Source organism: Girardinichthys multiradiatus, chromosome 24 (genome assembly GCF_021462225.1).
Source record: "Girardinichthys multiradiatus isolate DD_20200921_A chromosome 24, DD_fGirMul_XY1, whole genome shotgun sequence".
NCBI classification, from domain to species: domain Eukaryota; kingdom Metazoa; phylum Chordata; class Actinopteri; order Cyprinodontiformes; family Goodeidae; genus Girardinichthys; species Girardinichthys multiradiatus.
In genome coordinates this window covers 20,918,942-20,940,749 of record NC_061816.1, presented here as the reverse complement: position 1 = coordinate 20,940,749, position 21,808 = coordinate 20,918,942, and the positions used below count along the sequence as shown (strand labels likewise).

The 21,808-nt window shown below is 40.8% G+C and overlaps 2 protein-coding genes across 2 annotated transcripts; one reads left to right on the top strand and one right to left on the bottom strand.

Annotated features, from left to right (window-relative positions):
• Positions 1-1,817: 1,817 nt before the first annotated feature.
• On the bottom strand, positions 1,818-13,739 carry LOC124861757 (oxysterol-binding protein-related protein 11-like). The gene is made up of 13 exons (XM_047355693.1): positions 13,311-13,739; positions 13,060-13,128; positions 12,795-12,970; positions 12,555-12,634; positions 11,848-12,036; positions 10,159-10,357; positions 9,386-9,531; positions 7,800-7,940; positions 5,895-6,357; positions 5,261-5,447; positions 4,705-4,887; positions 4,462-4,615; positions 1,818-4,379 (listed from the first exon to the last, which is right to left on the bottom strand). Exons 1-13 carry the CDS (start codon positions 13,415-13,417, stop codon positions 4,308-4,310), a joined length of 2,166 nt encoding a protein of 721 aa, XP_047211649.1. The 5' UTR covers positions 13,418-13,739; the 3' UTR covers positions 1,818-4,307.
• Positions 13,740-14,947: 1,208 nt separating this feature from the next.
• On the top strand, positions 14,948-21,311 carry LOC124861273 (glycerol-3-phosphate dehydrogenase 1-like protein). Its single transcript, XM_047354846.1, has 8 exons — positions 14,948-15,356; positions 15,664-15,841; positions 16,399-16,539; positions 16,641-16,779; positions 16,910-17,022; positions 17,108-17,341; positions 17,623-17,729; positions 20,817-21,311. Exons 1-8 carry the CDS (start codon positions 15,316-15,318, stop codon positions 20,911-20,913), a joined length of 1,050 nt encoding a protein of 349 aa, XP_047210802.1. The 5' UTR covers positions 14,948-15,315; the 3' UTR covers positions 20,914-21,311.
• The last annotated feature ends 497 nt before the right edge of the window (positions 21,312-21,808 follow it).

Sequence of the window (21,808 nt, the reverse complement as noted above, 5' to 3'; positions counted from 1 at the left end):
TCCTAGAATTGGTATACAATCAGTCCATCTCCACAGGTTGTCAGGGTCAAGTCATCCAAACCAGGGCCCCAGGATGCGTGGTTAAACGCCGTCAGGCTGAGATCAGAGTAAACATCACTCGCCAGAATGAATGGAGCCCAGAGTCACTAAAATCTGTAAAAATCAAAGCAGCAAAAGCCTAAATTAAGTGAAGGCTATACTTATGCACATTATGGTAATATTAATGCATTCTATTTTGTTTACCTCTGCTGCCCTATTAATGTGCTGAACTGACCAAGCTGCACAACACCAGTGATAACTGGATGACATCGGTAAAAGCAACTGAATAAAGACCTCCAAGAACCGTGTAGAGGATGGAAACTACAGCCGAAATCCAGATGCAAAGGCTCAACGGCAGGTCGGGAAAGACAAACAGTAACTCTTGATGAACATGTGCACAAGCACAATATTAATGCACACATAGTTCTGGTTCACAGAAATTAATCATGAGTATCAATGTCAAATGAATCATTTATCTTTAATTAAAAATGTGTCTTTTTCCCCAAGTGGAAAGAAGTTTGCATGCACGTCCTTTGGGCATCCTTCCACAAGCTTCTCACATTAATTTTTAGATTTTAAACTTAAACTTATCTTGATTGTCATTCAGATTTGTATCACCAAATACACACCTGGACAAGATTTCGAGGATGAATAGACTGTTTAGGGTGATGCCCAGCATCTAAATCAGATTTAAGTCCTGACTTTGACTAGGCTGCTCCAAAACCATGTTCAACCTTCAACCTTTTGTCGAGTCATTCAAAAATGGACTTGGTTTCGTTTGTGTATCCATCAATTGGTGCGAGTTGTGTGGGTCATCAAGCAACAACGTTGCCCCATATGATCACAATACCACCACTATGTTTGACTGAAGGTTCTTTTTCTGAAATGCCGTCGGTTTTACCACACATGTAACAGGATGCGCACCTTCCAAAGAGCTACACTTTTTATTCAGCAGTCTACTAAATATTTCCCCAGACATCTGTGAGATGAGCCTTTGTGTTATTTTTGATCAGCAGTGGTTTTGGCCTCAGATCTCTCCCATTGATGCCATTTTGGCCCACTCCCTTTCCCATATCACTGACCTTAATTGAGGCAAGTAAGACCTGCAGTGCTTTAGATGTTGCTCTGGGTTTTTTAGTGGCCTCCTGAATGAGTTCAGTGCTCTGTTGAAGACATGCTCCATATGCGGAAAATGTCTCCAACTCTGGTTGCCAGAGTCCCAAAGCCTTAAAAATTGATTTTTAACCCTTTACAGACTAACAGATGTCGATGACTTTATTTAATCCAGTCTGGAATTTCTTTGGATCAGGGCAAGATGTTTCTTTTTGAGAACTTTTAGCCCACTTCAAGTTGTCAGACAGGTTCTTTAAACTGATTTATTGATTCTACTGGTCTGGCAATAACAAGGCCAATGTATGACTTTGAACCTCAAAAATTTAACATCTTACTTGCCTTCGTTTTTCGTCCCAACTGCATTTTGGATGTGGGCCAAAGAGTTTAAACTTGGTCTCATTTAACCAAAGCAATGTATTTTATCTAGGGATATCAGAGTAAAGGGGGTACATACAAATGCAGGCCACAATTTTCAGATTGTTTTTTGTAAGCAGTTTAGTAAACCATTTATCATTTTCCTTCCATTTGACAATTTCAAACTTTTTTTTGTTGCATTACATAAAAACCTAGTAAAATACTCTGAAGTTTGGGTTCTAAATCCTTCTGAAACGTACTGTGTACAAGTGCAAAGACTGCAGCTAAATCTAAAAAATAAAGCCTGTTAACACAGTTTACACATTTTTATTTGATTATTACCACACGCCCCTTCCTGTACATTATCAGGTCTCCACCAAGATCAGTGCATTTCACAAATCAGACAGACAACAGTATGTCAGAACTTGGAATAAAACGTGTTCCGCCGACTCATTTCGACCACAAGCACTGACTCTTTTCAAAGAAAAATAGAAAATAATACACATCAAAAACAGCATACATCAGTGCATCATTCAGGTAAATAACTGTTGGGAAATACTGTGCTCCTTCCCAGGAAAGAGACGCACAGGAAAAAGTCGCATAAGGCACCAGGACTGCAGTGGGAGTAGCTTATCGATGGCCGAGTGGATTTAACCGGTTTTTAAGGGCCCGCTGTGAGAAAAGGTTTCAGCTGGGGTAAAACAAAATGGATCACAGTATAAGAAAATTTTCAAAGAACCACTTGTGGAGCAAGCGACTTTCTTTACAAAAAGCAGCTTTAAAAATAAAAGGCAATTAAAGCACAGGGGAGGGGAGAAGGAACGAGTTGGAAGAAAAGATGAATTTGCAAGACAAAAAGAATTTGTTAAAAGCATTTCCATTTACAGGAGGAAGACGTGGTGCAACTGATGAGAGCAGACAGACTTTATCACCATGCGGGACAAACCTAAAATAACAGCTTGGGAGCAATTCTTAGATGCATATACATGTGACTAAACAGTTTATGTCATCAGATTTGGTTATCTGACACCTACTCTACTGCATGCCATTCCAGCAGTGGGTTAGATTTGTACTTTCATCAAAACATCCATTATGTACAAACATTTTATTAGCAGCTAAATTAATTAAACCCAGCAATCACATGTAGTGTCAGATTTAAAAAGGACAATGTGTTATCAAGCATTCATGAGTCAAACATGTAATAAATGATTTATAAACAACAAACTTGTATTTAAAAGCAAGTCCGTAAGTAAGCAATATCCTTAAAGCAATGTTATTAGTTAGTTAATGACCATTTATTACATATTTATACTACAAACAAATGTTTATTAAGAGCATTTAAGTGTTTGCTAACAGAAAACAAAGTGACAACCGAATGTAGGGTCAGCTCCAAAGGACATATGTCTTCCCAGCAATTAAGTCTTCAAAGTGAGCAAAGTAACATGTAATAAATGAGTTATAAACTTAAAACAAATTATAGTAGGAAAGTATTTTCTGCGTGCAAACAACATGCTTAGGGCTATGTTATTAGTAAGCTGTTATTTATTACACTATTAAACAGTGTTTTTAGGCCAATTACATCATTAGTTTAAAATTAACTATTTAGTACATATAAAAATGTTAATCACTGAATAAACATGCAATAAATTATTAAAAACAAAAAAACTGGATTTTCTAGCTTGGAAATATGCTTAGGGTTCTGTGGCCGGTGGCTTATTAATCATTTATTACATGTTCATAATGTTAATAAACACTTACTAATTGGAATTTGAAGAGTTTTACATCTACTGAGAGAAAATAAATTGAACCTTATTTGAATATATTGAAGGATTTGTTGTGACAGAATACAAATAGGACACTTTGAAGCAAAATTATGTAATTCTTTTTTTTTTTTAATCAGGCTAAACTTATTAAAATCTAATTAAAGCACAGCCTATCAGGGGGGAAAGAAATCATACATTTTATTGGGGGAAATATGTCAGAGATTAAAGCTTAACACTTGAAGACAAAGCACAAATTAATTCATATGTGTGGGAGAAAAATAACAGAATAAAGATATTATAGGCCAAAATGTGTCTTTCTTGCTAAAATATATTCATGAATATAGCTTATAAAATGAATTCCCGGTTAATTTATTTAATTACTTGGTCGACATAGTCTAACCTCAAGACTTTTTTTTTGTAACCCTTTAGAACAAAACTACAGCTGCTTTAATCTGCAGCCATTATTGTGGGATTCCCAAGATTTGAAGCTCAATTTTAAACATCTGAATTTGTTTTTCCATCAAATTTATGTTAAAAACTCCCTAGACCACCTGTGTTGCACTTTGCCTGATCATCCAACAGCAATGTCCGTAATTTGTACCACATAGATCACCGTGATGAAATACATCGTGACTGTAGAGGAACATGAAAAGAGAACTTCCTCCAAAGCAATGTCAGGGTGTGTTCTACACGAGGCAGCACTGTGGTTATTTCTCTGTCACTTCAGGAACAAACGTCCCCCTTTTTTTTTTTTGAAGCTGAAGCGTAACGTGAAAAAAAAAAGAAGGAAACCAAGCAGATCCCCAACCTGGGAGCATCATTCATCCAAACTGTCTTAAGGCTGTAAGTACCTGTACAAGAATATGTATTCATTGACGTTTAATTATAAAAAAAAACCAACAGATCAGTGGTATGTGGCCTCAAACTCTGAGGCTCTGTGAGCGTCACCTGATAGGCCGTCGCTCCCCATGAGGCTTTCAGGGCAGGCCTTCCTTTCACATCCCGCTCACACTCACATTCCAGAATCTACAACACTTTTTAAAGACATGAGACATAGGACTTCGATGCAGAGTTTTTCCAGAGAGGTTTGCGGTAAGCCCAGCCTTCGCCCTGGAGAAAACAAACAAGCAGCAGAAGCTTAGTTTTTGCAGCCTAATATCAGTGAAGGTGTCAGACATGATGAGATCCCCACCTCCCGATCAAAGTATCTGGTCCTCCATGGTGTTTCAGTCTCTGCTCGGTGCCTCTCCTCAGTTCGTTGCCTCTCCTCCAGGACTCTCTTGTGCTCAGTAGCTTTTTCGATATCTTTCTGCCGTAAGGCCTCCGTCACGTGCTGCCACAGGCGTCTGCAAAAGCATCGGAGTCTCACCATGTTGTAGCAGGCAAATTACTTCCAGTCGGAGTTTCCAAGCAAATCAAAACCAAATGGTCCCACCTGGACTCGGTCGGCGCTTGCTTCTCTATTGGCCGGACTCGCTTCCTTGTGACGGGCAGCTTGGTGACGTCGACCACCTTCGTCTCTCCGCTGGTGTAGCTGAACTCCAGCACGCCGTTCCACTCACCCTGTACTCTGCATACCACCGCGTTGGTGGGGTTGTGCTTGACCTCCGCTGTTACCCTGAATAACACAAAATAAACCCATAAGAACGTTAACTTTATGGAAAGAGTACGTTTGAACATCATGTTTAAATCTTAGTGAGTTATTAACTATTTATTACACATTTATGATGTTAATAGGTCCTTTTAAGGAGAATGTTGGTTTTTTTGGCAAATGTTTAGGGGAAGTAAAGGAAACCTGAAGATGTGCACCAGCAAAATGCTCTTATTTTCAAAAAGACTGAACTTAATAAATGTCATTAAAATGTGACTCCTTTAATTGACAAAAAACAAGTTAAATATTTTTAGCCAGCTAATTCAAGCATATGCTTAGGAAGAAGGTTGCATCAAATCCATCCAAAACTTGTTTCCATGGCGCCACAGGGGGTACGTACTTGTGTAATTTGCCGCCGTAGAAGGGCTTCGTCTGGAAGGTGATTACGGCGGAGTAGCCGGATTTGTTGCAGCCAATGTTGACCTTTCCGCCTAGCTCCACCCAAGGAACAGTGAGGATGGAGCGGGCGTAGGCGCATGGCAGCGTGAACGTGTACTCTTCATCGTGCTCCAGTAAATGCAAACAGCCTAGAAAGAAACGTAAGGAATCAGAGCCAGATAAATCCTAGAAAGGCGGTTCCGGTCCTCCTTTGAAATGAGGCGCTGTAAATTCAATCCTCACAGACTGCTACAGTCTCTGATAAAGCCTCATTAATTACTTAAAGCAGTCGTTAAATATATATTGGGTGGTATCTGTTCTTTCCAATCTGCATTAAGTACATAAAAACAATCAGTTTCTAGCATTCGATGCCTTTAGGAAATCAATTCAAACTGATTTAGAACTTAAATTAGGAAGGAAAACCACTGGTTCTCCAGATTTTCAGGAGATCATATCCAGATATTGTTCCCAACTGAATACGGATAAAAAAGACTTGATTTCTTGGCCAATTAAGGATATTTTACCTCTTCTCAGACAGGAATCAAAGAACAAAGCTGAGCTGAAGAGTAGAATGACCAGACGGTGCGTTCACTGACCTTCTCCAATCATGGACACGCCAATAGACATCCCCATGAATTTGCTCTTGGTCCACACATGCGTGTTCACACACATCTGCTTCTCCTGGCACTCGGCGTAGAAGCCCGACACTGGTGGATGATGGGACACCTGCTCCGCCATGAAGCGCACTTGATAGGGCTCCTGGGTGTCGGCGGAGGGTTCCGGACTATCCTGCGGGCTCTCCGCGGAGGTCTCGGGCCTCCTGGGAACCCTCCAGGAGCAGTGGAAGGTCTCGCCGATGATGGGGTTGTAGGGCTTCTTGGCGATGGCGCCCTTGCGGCCCTCGTGGAAGGACGTGAGGTAATACTCCACGAACCGGACCATGCGGTCTTCGGGGCTGTTGCCGTCTGCAATGGTGACGAAAAGCTCTGGATGGGACATGAAGTCTGCATACATTTCCAGCAAAGAGCGCTTCTCCAGGATGAAGGTGGGGAGAACCACCTGGAAGGACATTTGAAAGATACAACTAATGTTTTACACTGAGCAGCTCCAAGTCGAAGTGTTCCCAGCATAACGTCCAGCACTGAAGAAGAGCATCAAGTTCCGTCTTGTACAACACTAACGTCTTGTGGTCATAAAGCTCAAAAAGGCAAAGAAACCACCGATGGCTGTTTATACTCCATGTTACCGGTTAGAAAGTTAGTCTATTCCTCTTTAAGGAATCTCTCTAGATCCTCCAGAGCCTTGGATCCTCTTTTCAGCTCACCACACAGGTTTTCTATAGGATTTACGTCTAGGGGACTAAGACAGCGATGGGAATAGATCATTTTGGGTTTGGTGAAACATTTGGCCACCTTTTGGACCATTATCATGCTGGAGGACCCATTAAAAAGTTTCAGTTTTCTGACATAGAGCATCAGATTCTTTGTTCTAAATGTCCTTCACGGTGCCATGGACTTTAAAAAGGCTTCTGAGGCATTTGGAACAGAACAAGGCTCACAGAATCACAGATCCTCTGCTGTGCTTAGAAGTGTGTATAAGGTGTTTTCTCAAAAACAATTATCATATTATAATTAATATTTGATATTTTTTCCATGAGAGATTCTTTCATTAAATGGGTTTCCCCCCCAAATATCAGAACCGCTGGTAAAGCTGAACAGAAAGCCTTGAAATAAATGAATATTTGATCTAAATCTTCTGCTACGCTACACTTACTGGCGTCCTTCACCTCCTTTTAAGTTTACCAGGGGGAGCCGGTGACGGAGAAATGTTAACTCCAGTTTTATTCCCGTGTTTGTGGTGAAGCAGGGTTTGCTCAGCAAAGACGAACCGTGACGTTAACAACTGCGGCGACTCCTGAACCGACACTAAAAAGCTGCAGGATCTGGGTTTGAAATATTAAACACCGTGGTAAGCTGCAGGAGTAAAAACACCACCTTCCACTTGAGTCAGTGGTGCCATTTACAGCCACATTTAGTTGCAATCCATATTATGAACAGAAAAATCTGATTTTATGCATCAAAACTAAGAACTCCAACTATTTTCTGTCTGTAAATGCATCAGCTAAAAGCATGTACCTTTTCTGCACTTTTATGAGAAAAAAAGAGAAATAAAATAAGAAGGTTAGGGACATGAACCATAAATAGGGAGAATCTTAAAATAGACATCTTAAGCCACTTTTAGGTTTTAATTACAAAACCTACAGAGAAAAACAATTAAGCTCATCAAGGTTTCAGTCATTCATTTTTTTCTGATCATAAAGCTACAAAATTAAAAATAACAAAAAGCAATACATTTTGATTTGTGGTTGTGGAGGAGTTAATCCAGGTATAACAGAGTACTCCTAAAGAACTTTATATTCCCGACACAGAATTGATTTCAGATTAAAACACCATAAATAAGTAGAAAACTCTGTTTTTTTGGATCTGTGGAGCTCAACGTACTCGTGTGAGGTCCATGCCGAGTTTCAGCTGGGACAGCAGGTGCAGGATGACGCTGCGCTCCTCCTCCACAGCTCCCAGGTCCTCCTCCTGATCCGTGAAGGAGTCCTCAACCTCATCCTCTGGATCGATCTCCTCCTGCTCCTGACAGAAGAAGTGGTGGAAAGAGCCAAAATACATCAAGGTTTTTGCAACTTTTCCATAGTTGAAAGGAACTGCCTAAACATACAATAATAAACCTGATGGAAAAAAGCAAGATTTTAGATGAAAAGAGATGTCATTTGAGATGTAGTATGGAAAAATGGTGGTCCATTGATTTTGTGCTACGAATATCAATTTTACATATCAGTTTTTTAATGATATTAATTAATGCCATTAATAACATCAGTTGACACATAATAAATATTTATTTAGTTTTTTTTTTTTTTTTTGCTTTTAAACCTATGAAAGCCAATTTCTATTATTTATTTAAAACAAAATATATGTATGCCAAGTGTAAGATTTAGTAGGGATTATTTAAGCCTGGGATTGCCAAAATGGCAGCAACTATATATATATATATATATATAAAAATAGGGTTCAACATTTTGGAAAACGTACAGTTTTAACAATTCAAGTTTATAAAGTTCTTCATTTTTTTAAAGTTTAATTTAATTGGAATGTATGTACCCGACTTGAAATCTGTATGATTCGATTGAATTGACTTTGTAAAGTGCCTTGAGACGACATGCGTTGTGAATTGCTATATAAATAAAACTGAATGTTTTAGGCATACATGCATGAGTGTATATAACTTCTTTAAATATATGCAAAATTGGTAGATTCACAGTAAATGAAAGGCATTTCACCAAAGCAATCAAACACGGGCTAAAACTGTGACAGGATTCTAACGCCAGGGAATGAAATCAACTTATGACGGTCGCTTATTAACATGTCACTCTAAACAGGAGTCAAAGGCATAAGTAAGGCCAGAGGAAGACTGATTGCTCTGTTTAGGTTGGAAGGCATGGACATGTTAAATGTACTGGAAAACACAACTTTTAATGGAAGGAAAAATAAATAAATAAATAAAATACGTTTTTCTTTCAGACTTTTCAACTAAAACTCAAATTTCCTTCCCTTTACAGTGATTGATTTTTTTTTCTTCCCTCAGGTTGAAATCCTGTTAAAATGTCAGGTTTTATTACTTTCTGCTTGGTGAAGATGTGATTTCAGGAACTGATATATACGGATGAAAAAAAATGACCCCTTCTGTTACAGTTCGCCTACGCACACCTGGGATTGGAAAACAATCAACGTTTTGTGTTTTTTCTAAAAGTAAACAGACTTGAAAAAATTCTGAAAATTCATGAACATGCAGGATGGCTGAAATTAAAGATGGCCCTTGCGAAAGAGTTTATAGAAATCTTAAAAAAAAAAAAAAAGAATAGTTGAATGTTTCCATGTATGGTGAGAATTGAACTTAAATAAATACGTAACAAAAATGTAGATAAATAATTTTTCTCTTTGGCACAGAGACCCCCAAGAGTTAAGTCCCGGCAGAAAGTCTGACTCCAACGATAACGGACACAGTGGGTTCGTTTTCTTACCCCAGAGAAGCTGCCGGAGTCGGGGGGGCTGAGCTCCAGGTGGCCGCCCTCCAACGGGGCCTCCCCCGTGGTGAAGTCGCTCAGCGAGCTGCTGCCGTTCTTCAGGATGTCGGGCACTTTGGGCTCTAACCACTCGATGGTAGGTCCTGCGGAGGATGCGGATTCAGACGTGGTCATTGTGCTAACCCCCCCTCCCCTCCCGAGACCCACCCCCAGCTGCAGATACAGCAAGCAGCTCTGCAAACATCCACCTGCTGCTGCACAGACAGATGGCGGCTCCCTAGACAACTGTTCTGGACCTAAAGAGAGTAACCCAACACCGCCTGTGGAGGCAGGTATCAAGATACCCTGACTACGCCCACAGGAAGCATCCCCTTCCTCTGATTGGTTAATTGTCTTAGTGCACATGCAGATTCACCTGCTACTCTGCCACCTGATTGGCCCTGCCCTGATGAAACATGCATGAAGTAACTGAGAGTTGCTGTGAAAAACTGGGGCACATTTACACATTCTAACCAAATCAAAAAAACGATATCTGCGAATCTAAACTTTAGTTTACAGTTTGTTGGTTGGAACGCAGCTGAATCCGAGCGCCGCTCACTCCTCAAAGTGTTTCGGGTGAATATTTACAGATCTAATTGCCTTTCCAGACAGATGGTAAGAAAAGGTACGGTTTCCTCATCAATAATGCAGAATAATTCCACACAAGCAGGACGCTCTGGTTCTAGATGAAGGGCGGCATGTTAGAGGCTATGATTTTTTTAGACACTCACCTCCCAGGGAGGCCCTCTGGCGGGCGACCTGCTGCAGGTGCAGGATGTGCAGGCACTCGTTCAGGCAGCTCATGGTGGCCATGGACGTGGCCTTGAGCATCAGGAGGTCCTGGTCCAAAGGGGAGAGGCCGGGGACTGCCGGCAGCCCCTCGATGCCCTGGATCAGGTCCCTGTGCTGGCCCTGGGCCTGGCTCATCATCTGGAGGGGGAGCAGAAGAAGAATTTATATTAAAGGACTACTTTATCCTTTTTACCAGCTTTCAGCCTCTGATTGCTACATTTGTTTGGGATTTTATTCATTATTACCAGATTTTACCTTAATTTTCAAAGCTGATATTTATACAACGAGGTCCCCTGGTGGACACATAATACATTACAACTCAACTGATTAAGTCAGGGGTTCGCAAACCTTTGGGGGCTAGGGACCTGTTAGCAGTGGTAGAATTTTTCCAAGGAGCCCTTAAGATTCTAGGGTGGTTTCTTCAAATATCATATCTTAAAGCTTCCACACACACACAAAAAAAAACAAAAACGTGAAAACTGGAACAATCAGTTTAACAGCTCTTATTTGGTTCAATTTTAACACAATGAACACCTTATTCAAACTCTTGGCAGAAAACTGAAAAACCTTCTGAAAAATATCGGCTTTAGGCTTTGTTGGATCCAGTCAAACCAGTCATCAGTTGCATCAATAATCCCTAAAAAATGAGTGAGAAGGATGAGTCTGTCTCTCACCACACAGTTTCTCTATTCTTGGAGGTATGGATGACAAACAAACTAACTCTAAGATCATCTTCCACTTGTAAACAAGCCCTGTATTTGTTCTTCATTACAGTCAGAGTGAAAGTTTTTGTCCCCAAACCTGCCAGGAATGACAGCTTATTAATGCGACGAGGCGTGATTATATTTATGGCTCATTTTGTTTACCCAGTAATAGCTTGACAACCATCTGACTCACAGCCCACTGCTGACGGAACTGGAAAATCTGCAATTTGGATCCGTTTTTCATGCTTTCTCGTGATAATCAGGTCAGATTACTGTGCAGACACGTCAGCCACCAGTTATCAGCCAAACGCAAAGTACAAAACAGGGCAAAAACTTGGCAACTGGTTTTGTTTGTTCTGCTATTTTCTTGCAAATCGTGATTTAACTGGATAAAATCCCCTGTTGACAAACTAACTTCTGCATTGCGTGCTCTTGACTCAGTCATCCCAGCAGTACTGAGACTTTCCTCTGTGTTTTTAACTCACATTTATGAATTGGTCAAATATACGGAACACAAGCGAATGTTCAGGGGTTCAATGAGAACACAGCTAGTTTTTACAGAACTGTTTGTTCAGAAGGGTGATGAGATTAATAGAAGTCTGGACAGAGCTAATGAACTTAAGACACTCTTTAACTTGACTTATTTGTTCAGTCCAGGAACATCCAAGAAGAACTCCAACCTTTCTCTAACCCACAGCCCCCTGTCACATCCCAGTTAAAGAGGCAGCTGGAGACCGAATTGGAACAAGGCTGCAGGTCCAGATGGTGTCAGCCCCATTGTCCTGTAGGCCTGTGCGGTGCAGCTCTGTGGGATTTTGCAGCATCTCCAGTGTTGTGGAAGACCTCTGCTTCGTTCCGGTACCAAAGTAAACTCACCCATCAGTCCTAACTCCTAAAAGCAACAGCAGTTTCAGCTTGTTGTACCTCTCTGGCGTCCAACAGGTGGTCCGGCATCAAGGACTTCTTGCTGGAGTAGATGGACGAGCCCTTGTGGCTCTGCGCCCAGCCGAACAAGGCGGTGGCGTTTTGGCTGGGCCGCCGTAGCGACATTGGCGAGCTGGCGCTGCTTTGAGACGCCACGGAGTAGCTGTGGGAATTAGGAGGGGGATTACTCTGTGGAAAGAAAGGAAAAACACAAGACATCTTTAAAATAATGAGGTAGTTCTCATGTGGGGCCTTCAAAACAAGAGCATAATTGTGGAGTGGAGGGAAAAGGATACATGGTATTAATGTTTTTTTAAACAAACATCTGTTTTTATGTCTGGACTTTGACTAGGCCCCTCTAAACACATAAAAATGCATGAATCCAAACCACTCCATTGTAGATCTAGCCGTCGGTTTAGGGTTGTTTTCCAGATGGAAAGTGAAACTCCACCCTAGTCACAGGTCTTCTCTAGCGTCCAACTACTGTTCTACTTTGTGTTGGTCTAACCCAAAAGATTCCATAAATAACACATTTGGGGTTTTAATGTGGAAAGGTTCATGGGGTATGTCTCTAGAATCATTAAAGCAGGCTATGCTGAGCAGATCAATACCCCCAATCAATACCAGTGATCATTGCTCATATACAAACGAAGCTTGATTTCTTCCATGGAATACGACAAGAGAACCGTTGAAGCTCTCTCCCTTACCTTCCCCATGGCCTCTGTGTGGTGCTGTGTGCAGATCTGCAGTCTACTGACCCAGTGCTGCCTCTCTTTGGCATCGCTGGCTAAGAAAGAAAGGGGGAAAAGCAAATTAGAGCCAGTCCAGGACGATCTTTTCTCCCCCCCCCCATCGATTCCTGCGCCTCACCGGCTGCAGATAATGGAAACCATCCAGATCAATACCATTAAGATGGATGATGATGCGAGTCAAAACGAAGCACTCACCTCTGAGCTTGTACTGCTCTCCGCTGATGGCGTTGACAGTAAAGGTATGAGAATCCTCATCGCTGGGAGAGATGACGGCCCCGGCCAGGGGGAGCATACCCCTGGGCTTTTGTGGACGAGACTGCTCATTAACGAAATACTCCAGCAGGCCTGCGTCGTTGTTCAGGACGAAGAACCTGGAGGAACAACCCCCGGCCAAAAAATAACAGATCATTTAAAGACCAGATTACCTGATTTAAAGTGGTTCTGTTGGCTCAGGACTCACCTGTACTGCCAGCCTGTCACCAGGTTTGTATATTTCATCAAGTAGCCGTCAATGTTCTCCATGTGATCACTTGATAGAAGGAGAAAAAACAGAAATGCTTGGGCTGGCCCATAAACAAAGTTACACATACAGATTTATCAGCAGGAACTCCTTAAAGTCAGCGCACAGGGCAAAGTCCGCCCGTGTCAACCTGTACACACATTTTACAGGTGAGTCAGTTTGGCAGGTAAACAAAAAGCAAAAACACCCACCTGTACTGCCAGCTTTTCCTCCCCGAATTCGGGGTCCTGTTCGGGGGAAACCCATCCAGCTTGCCCTCGTTTTCCGCGACCCGAACCGCCGCAGTGTCCCCTTGCATAGTCACAAGGCAGAGACGTTACCTCCGTCAGCCCTGCTGCTGCTGCTGCTGCTGCTGCGGCGGCTAAAACTTCTGATGCTAAGCTGAGATTTGACCAACCCGGTCGTGCCTCCGTATTTATTTTATTCCCCTACGGCAGGGAAAGTTCTCTCATCCTTCAGAGGAAACCGGACCTCCCGCGGACCCAAAGAACACTACGGCCCGGAATACATGGTGGGGTGAACTGGGTAAAAACCTGTAGCTGGGTTAGCAGTGTCAGTGCTAGCTTCTGATATTTACTGCCTCGGCAGGAACAAGGTCACGTGACTTTTTACGAAAGCGCCTTTCCGTATTGTGTTTAAAAAATAAAATAACACAAAAAAATCTACTATAACCCGCTAAATACCACGAAATAAAAGTTAAAAAGAGGGATTAAAAGGAGGTGACGATTTTGGCAGTTTGGGTGGTCCAATTTACCATAACATAACCATGAATAGAATCCAACCAGAAAATCCTAAAGAAGAATGTCTGGCCACCAGTTCGTGACCTTAAGGTCGACCCTCTTGGGTTAAGCAGCAGGACAATGATCCAAAGCACAACAGCAAGTCCACCTATGACTGGCTTAAATAAAACGGATATAAGGTTTTGAAGTGGCCTAGTCAAAGTGTGGTCTTAAATCTGATTGAGATGCTGTGGTATGTCCTTAAACAGGCGGTTTCTGCTTGAAAACCTTCCAGTGTGGCTGAATTAGAACAATTTTGCATGGAAAAGTGGGCTAAAATATCCTCAACAAAGATATAAAAGACGTATTTTCAGTTATTTCAGGATGGTTTGGATCGCTTTCCCCCTTTTAGAACTGTTAGGATATCCAACATTACTTCTAATTGTTAAATTCCAGAATAAAGATTTAGAGAGATTTTTGGAATATTTTTAGATTTTTAAGTTTAAATACCTTTTCCTTAGTATTGTTAAAGTATTGCCTTTAAACTGTAAAACTTGGCTAAAAAATGTTGCTTACACAAGCTTCTCACGATAGTTAGCTGGAGTTTTGTCCTGGCAGAACTTTGCTCCCACACACCTTTTCACCTCTGCCCACAAATGTTGTGTATGACTGTGCTCAGGGCTTTGTGGTGGTCCCCCCATAACATTGACTTTGTTGTCCTTAAGACACATTCTTTCTAATACGGCAGAATGTTTAGGGTCGTCCATTCGGAAGACACATTTGTGCCCTAGCTTAAAATCTCATAAGAAGCTGTTTCACAATTCCAGCTAATAATGTGCAACGTTTCATTTTTTTCATTTTTCATGTAATACTTTAAAAATACACAATTCGCAGTTATGGCTAATTTTCACAGTGTAGCAAAACCATATGAACATAGCTTTTTAAAAGAAAAAAATTCCAATACTTTTTTTAAAAGAAAAAATCTTTTCCTTCAAATTAGGATTTTTACTTTTTATCCATTTCCACCATTATTTTGAAAGTCACACCAACCGGAAATCCCCTAACAATTCAGACCGCTGCTTAGTTTCTGATAAGCGGATTCCCATTTATTAAGTGGTTATTTATCAATCGGCGACCTCTAAAACATCAGTGCGCTTTACATCCTCAGATAATTTATTTTAACGCACCCACAGCAACTATTCGGCTTCATTAACTCCGCTCGTCAGTCTCGTTTAAACATTATATGTGCGGTTGAAATGAGGAAGTGTGTGGAGATCCGCTGAGATTACCCGGTTTCTGCTCCACATAACATGACAGGTCATTTCATTTTCCTGGGGAGAAAACAGGAGGCGTAGCCGTGGCGTGCTCAGGGTGGAGTGGGTCTCTTTTCGCAGTAACAGGGCGTATAAGGAAGTTATACAGGCGGGTGGAGAACTACAGACACTTCAGTTTAACAAAGCATTTGTCCAGTTGCAACATGCCTGCTCAGAAGGTCTGCATCGTTGGATCTGGAAACTGGTGACTTTCAATACATGTTTTATTGGTTTATATTTGCATTTTGTTGCGATCAGCTGTTAATTTATATTGAATTAGGCGGCTTCAAACCTGTTGGGTTAATATAATCTTATTATCTCTACGCTGTCACCGCAGACACTTAAATGTACAGTTTTCGTATTATAATAATATGAATCAGCCTTTAATATCAAAGCTTTAACTAAGATACATTTGAAATCTGCCTGGTTCACATGGTTCCATTTATTTAATGCTCTGTGATTGGATGAAATCCTCCATCCAGCACTGCTGAACGTCTGATTTGTTCCTTCAGGGGATCCTCCATCGCCAAAATCATCGGCCACAATGTCAAGGCGTCCAACCGCTTCAACCCCATGGTGAACATGTGGGTTTACGAGGAGATCATCGACGGGAGAAAGCTGACGGAGATCATCAACACCGAGCATGAAAATGTTAAATATCTGCCTGGTCACAAGCTGCCCAAGAATGTGGTAAGGGTGTTGTTGTTTCTGCTTTTTTTTTTTTTAATCCTTCAATTACACACCCGATTCTTGTTGCTACAGGTTATGCATTCTGCCATGAAAGTCTTGAAACCTGGAAACCTGGAGCGTGTAGGTGCCTTAACAAATCCTGATCCACCAGGATAATATAGCTCTGTTCAGTTGTAGTCCAAAGTCCAAAGTCCAAGAGTTAATAAATTGTGAGTGGTGATAATTGTTTTCTGCTGCTCTTGGTTGGTATTAGCTAGCATGAAAAAGACTGGCTTGCCAGTGAGTGCTGTCATAAGCAATGTCTGTAGATGGAATAATTAGAAATGATTCATTTCATAAAATGATTCAACTTCCAACAAGTAGCTCATCAAAACCTAAATGGAACTAGTTATTCCAAAAGCACAGTGAACCCAACACAAAGCTACTTTAATGCAGAACAGTAAAGTTATGGAACGGACCGGTCCATGCAAGAAAAAGGTTAATTGAAGGCTTTTTAGACATTTGCCTCCCATTTTTGGGTGTTTAGTGAACTAATCTGAAGCTTAATATGTGATCAGGTGGCTGTTCCCGACATCACTGAAGCCGTGAAGGGAGCCAAGATTCTCATCTTTGTAATCCCTCACCAGTTCATCGGCAAACTCTGCAATGAGATGAAGCCTCACGTGACGGAGGGAGCCATCGGAATATCCCTCATCAAAGTAAGATCCCGTAAAAAATGGGAAGCAGTGTGATGTAGTTGGGCAATACAGTGGGAATCCAGGCCAGAGGTTCTGCTGTTGAATAGTTTATTGCTCTCCAGGGCATCGATGAGGGTCCAAATGGACTGAAGCTCATCTCGGACATCATCCGAGAGAAGCTGGAGATTGAGGTCAGTGTCCTGATGGGGGCTAACATCGCCAACGAGGTGGCCGATGAGAAATTCTGTGAAACCACCATCGGTTTGTTATTCTCTTTTTCTTAATGCAATCAAAAGCAAATGTGCTGATGTGTCGATGTGGTTGGCACGGCATAACGTCCCAGTTTCTAAAGTCTGAGTCGTGTTTCCCATTTCTCTTGAATTCAATAAAGGCGCAAAAATCGAGGCACACGGTCAGTTATTCAAAGAGCTGCTGCAGACGCCCAACTTTCGCATCACGGTTGTGTCTGAGAGTGATACGGTGGAGCTGTGTGGAGCCTTAAAGGTAGATATAAATTACCGTTTATTTCGTTACCAAAGCCTCTAGCAATTCCTGCCTAATCGGATGTTTTCCATTAATTGTTACCCAGAACATTGTGGCGGTAGGTGCCGGGTTCTGCGACGGCCTGGGTTTCGGCGACAACACCAAGGCGGCGGTGATCAGGCTGGGGCTGATGGAAATGGTCGCTTTCACCAAGCTGTTCTGCAAAGGCGGGGTGACCTCCAGCACCTTCTTGGAAAGCTGTGGCGTGGCGGACCTGATCACGACCTGCTATGGAGGACGGAACCGCAAAGTCGCGGAGGCCTTTGTCAAAACGTCCAAAGTGAGTCGTCAAAGACAGGAAGTTGTCTTTGCAACCCACAATAGCTTCTCTTAACTTGTATCCAACTGAGAAAGATAAAAATGCAGAAAAGTTAGTCATTGCAAGGTTTTTGGACAACATATTTTCAACCAAAACCAAACTTTTAAAGGAATTTAAGCAGTTCAACACAAAAAGCTGCAGGACTTTTCTTCTTCTACACTAAGTTTAACTGTAATAAGCTAGCTACCCGTTTTTGCATCCTCTACGTCAAAATAAAAATGGCTTTTTGTTTATTTCTGCAGTCTATCGCTGAGCTGGAAGCAGAAATGCTCAACGGCCAGAAGCTCCAGGGTCCACAGACCGCGGCTGAGGTCTACAAGATTCTGCAAAAGCGAGACATGGTCAAAAAGTAGGTTCCTATAACGAATAGCAGCTTTAGAGTTTTGAGACACATTAGTTTTATTTCAACTTCTACCATAGTACAGTATAAAATTACCTAGCAACAGTTTGTAGGTAGACAATTGGTCATTGGTCAGAAAAAAAATTGTGCTTATAGCAAGTGGTTTGTGTATTTATTCAGTAATTAATGCTCTCAGATATACAGATCTAAAATTAGTACTGAAGAGCCTTATTAAAAAAAAATAAAAAAAAATTTCAAATTTTTAACGTTATGGTAATAATTCTCTTTGATTTAATTAAGTTTTAGCATTTTTTTTTTTAAACAATTTTCTAGTGTTTTATGTTGGGTTTAGTTTTAAAAATCAACATTTGAAGAAACCTGTATAATATGAGGTACAACAACATTAAATTTCCCATTTGGATTAATAAAGCATTTTTGAATTTGATTTTGAATTTATGGATAAAATATTTTCTAATAAGAGATAAGTTGTTTATCCAAACTTCTATTTTAGTTCTTCATGCAACCCAGTCCAAACATTATAGCCTTATCTGTTATGGTAGACATCATATTTTTAGAGTAAATCCACCATTGAGAGTCCAAAACCTACTAACAGCCTCACATGAAAAACAAAAAACATGAACAGTTCCAGAGTAGAAATATAGTTTGAGTTCTGACAATATCTCGTTACCGCCACCTACTAGTATGTTTATTTTTTAATTTTGCCTTTTAATCTGTTGTCCTCTTGAGGGTTTTCACCAGAGTTAAAATCGGTCAGCTGGCTTTAGTTGGTTTGACAAAACCTGCAATGTGTGATCCCTCAGCAGGTCCAGTAGGTAGGTGTGTGATTCCCGGTGTTTATGTCGCGAAACAAAAATGTGGTGAAACTACTTTGCTAGTGTGACCTCCAAGTCTTTTTAAAATTTGCAAATATTGTGAAAGTGCTGTAGTGTGTCCCCACCTTAGGAGAGTTAAAAATGCCGTTTAATATGCTACCAGACATATAATAAATGTTGCTAGATTCTTAACAAGGATTGCCGTATTTTCCGCACTATAAGGCGCACCGGATTATAAGGCGCATAGAATAGAAGCTACTGCAGTCAAACGTTTGACTGGGGTTGCGTTATGCATCCACTAGATGGAGCTGTGCTAAAGAGAATGTCAACAAAACAGTCAGATAAGTCAGTCAGTCAAACTTTATTAATACACTACAAACCAGCGTTCTGATAACTCCATTCCCTCTCATGGTAAGGTCTCCTCTACATAGAATTATATTGAATAGAACCAACCGCACGTTAGGAATGCATTGGAGTCTATGAAGTTGAAGTTGAAATCAAACGTTAGTTAAAACGTGAAAGGGAACTTTTCCCTGATTCAGTAAACACGTAATAGTAACAGTTTGATGCACTAAATCAAACGTTAGTACTGTTAACCTTTCCTGTTTCTGTCCCCTGACCGTAGTCTGATGACACAGGGGAGACGCTTTCTCCAGGGCCGAAGTTACTAGTTTCCTCGGGGTTAACTCCCTCACTCATACGTTGCTGAGTTGAGCATGAAGAAACAGCATCAAAACACCGAGTTGTTGACGAGATTCGGGGTTCTTTTTAATGACTTTGCAGCACGTAAAAACACAGGGCTTACAGACTCATACACCGCTGCTCCGGTCGCCGTCTCTACCCACCCCACACACACAATAATACCGACGTCACTCCTTCACTCTTGATTCTCAGCTACGGCAGCACACAGCGCCACCTCTGTCCGGAGGAGTAATGTCAACATCTTCCATACACCCCACACACTGAGCTTCTAATCACATATAGTTCAGGCAATTCCTGCAACAGTACATTCAAACGTTATACACACACAAGTGGTGTTGGACTAGGAGTAAGCACAGTACAGGTGTTTACCGCTATTACTTCGGCAACGCCCCTGACTACGGTAGCCGTAATGCTGCAAGCGGTGCGGCTTTGTAGTTTACCAGTCGTACTGAAACATTTTGACAGAGCGCCGTGTACAACCAGTATGGATCAACCAATTGACCAATTGATCCACATATAAGGCGCTCCGGATTACAAGGCGCACTGTCATTTTTAAAAAAAATTAAAGGTTTTTAAGTGCGCCTTATAGTGCGGAAAATACGGTACATACTGGTCAAACAGTGTCTCCTCATCAGGTTAGACAGTTTTATAGCTTATTTATTTTATTTTGCTCTGGGAGAAGCTAAGGCCAAACAGACCTGTTGGTTTTGGACATAGATAAAACTTTCTGTTGGACATATGGCCTCTATAGAGCAAACTAAGCTGAAAGAATCTGCACATATATGTTTGTTTTGTTTTGTTTTTGCTATTGCACAGCACCATCCTCGTATCAAACCACGATTTAGGTTTACTCCACCATGTCAACAAATATAACCTCAATCAACTGTATTCCTTTTCATTTGTGGTACCAATAGCTTCTAAAAGTTCTTTTTTAATCACAAAAATAATATGTTGCCAAAAGGTAATCCAAATCATTGCAAGTTTGTTGTGCATAGAACTTGACTGGCCTGACCTCAACCCAATAGAACAATTTTGGCCTTCTCTTCCAACATCCGTTTCTTACCTCACAAATGGACTTTTGGAAAAATGGTCAAAAGCTCCCATTAACACGCTTCTAAACTTTGTGGAAAGCCTTCCTAGAATAGTTGAAGTCGTTATAGCTGCAGAGGGTGCGCCAGCATCATATTAAACCCTATGGAACCCTGGGATTTCACTTAACCCAAAACATTTGACAGTATAGTGTGTGTGTTGAAATTAGAAGAAACAACACTGTTAATTTAGCTGAGGGGTTTTGTTCATATAAATTCTAAAATCTATAGAAGCTAAATTTTTGACGCCATTTCAAGTCTGCACATCTTAAACTACTGGTTTCACTCAATGTCAGCAGGTGGCAGTGTTTCTATATACTGCTGTGGTAAATGTGGTACAGAAATGTAAATTTATATCAAATATTCCCAAGAAATATTTTCCTAATATGTGTTCATAATCCCAGCTCTCTGTTTTCTTTCACCATTCGCAAATTAATGCAATTAATGCTGGAAAATTGTTTTTTATTCAATAGGTTTCCTTTGTTTGCTGCCGTCTACCAGATTTGCTATGAAGGGAAGGAGGTGAAAGAGTTCATCACCTGTCTGCAGAACCACCCTGAGCACATGTAGTACTCCAGCCTGTAGCTGTACTGTTTTGGTTGCTGCTCCTGCAACCTCAATTCCCAACGCTAGAGGGTAGCAGAGATTCAAAAGTCAAACGCACAACATAGTATACAACGTGGCATGTGAAGAGTATTTAAGGTGTATTTTCTTTTTTTTTTTTTTTTTTACTTTTACACTTTGTGTGAACAACATTATCAAAAGCTTTCCTTTATGATGTATTAGTGGGTCCAAATTCCCATTTCTGTGGCAGAATGCCTCCTTTGTGTAACTGCCTGAAGTGTCTTCACTTTTTTACTTTTATATCACTACATGGATGTATATCACAGATCCCAGAAAACCAAGATTGGATTTTATTTTCTATTTTCATGTGGAATTGTTTTCTTATTAAAATCAGTTCCTGAGAATCTGCAGTCTTTTTTTTTTCTTTATAGAGGAAAACATCAGTGCCACAAACCAGCTTGCAAGCATTGCAGCAGTGTAGCATCTCACTATTCAAATCTACATTGTCTTAATCTGTAATTAACACGTAAGAAAGCTGTGTTATTACACAATACTTATAAATCCATTATGGTCCAATCACTTCCTTTTAGATGAGGATATTCAGTTTTGAGTGACTGAGTTGAGTATTCCAAAATCTGTGATGGGCAGAAAGTGATTCCCATGAAAATTACTGTAACGAGGATTAAAGAACAAATGGCTTCCTTGTCCCAACGTTCAGAGAGAACCTTTGATATTCCCCAGACTATCTGTGTTTCATCATTTTGTCTGTCTATGTGGTTTGTTCTTTTCTGGTTTTCCATTTTGGAATCTGATTCTAAAATCACTTTTGTTGGTACATAATTTTAAAAAGAAATACACATCTAAAAATAAAGCGAAAGAAAAAGAATATTATAGTTTTGAG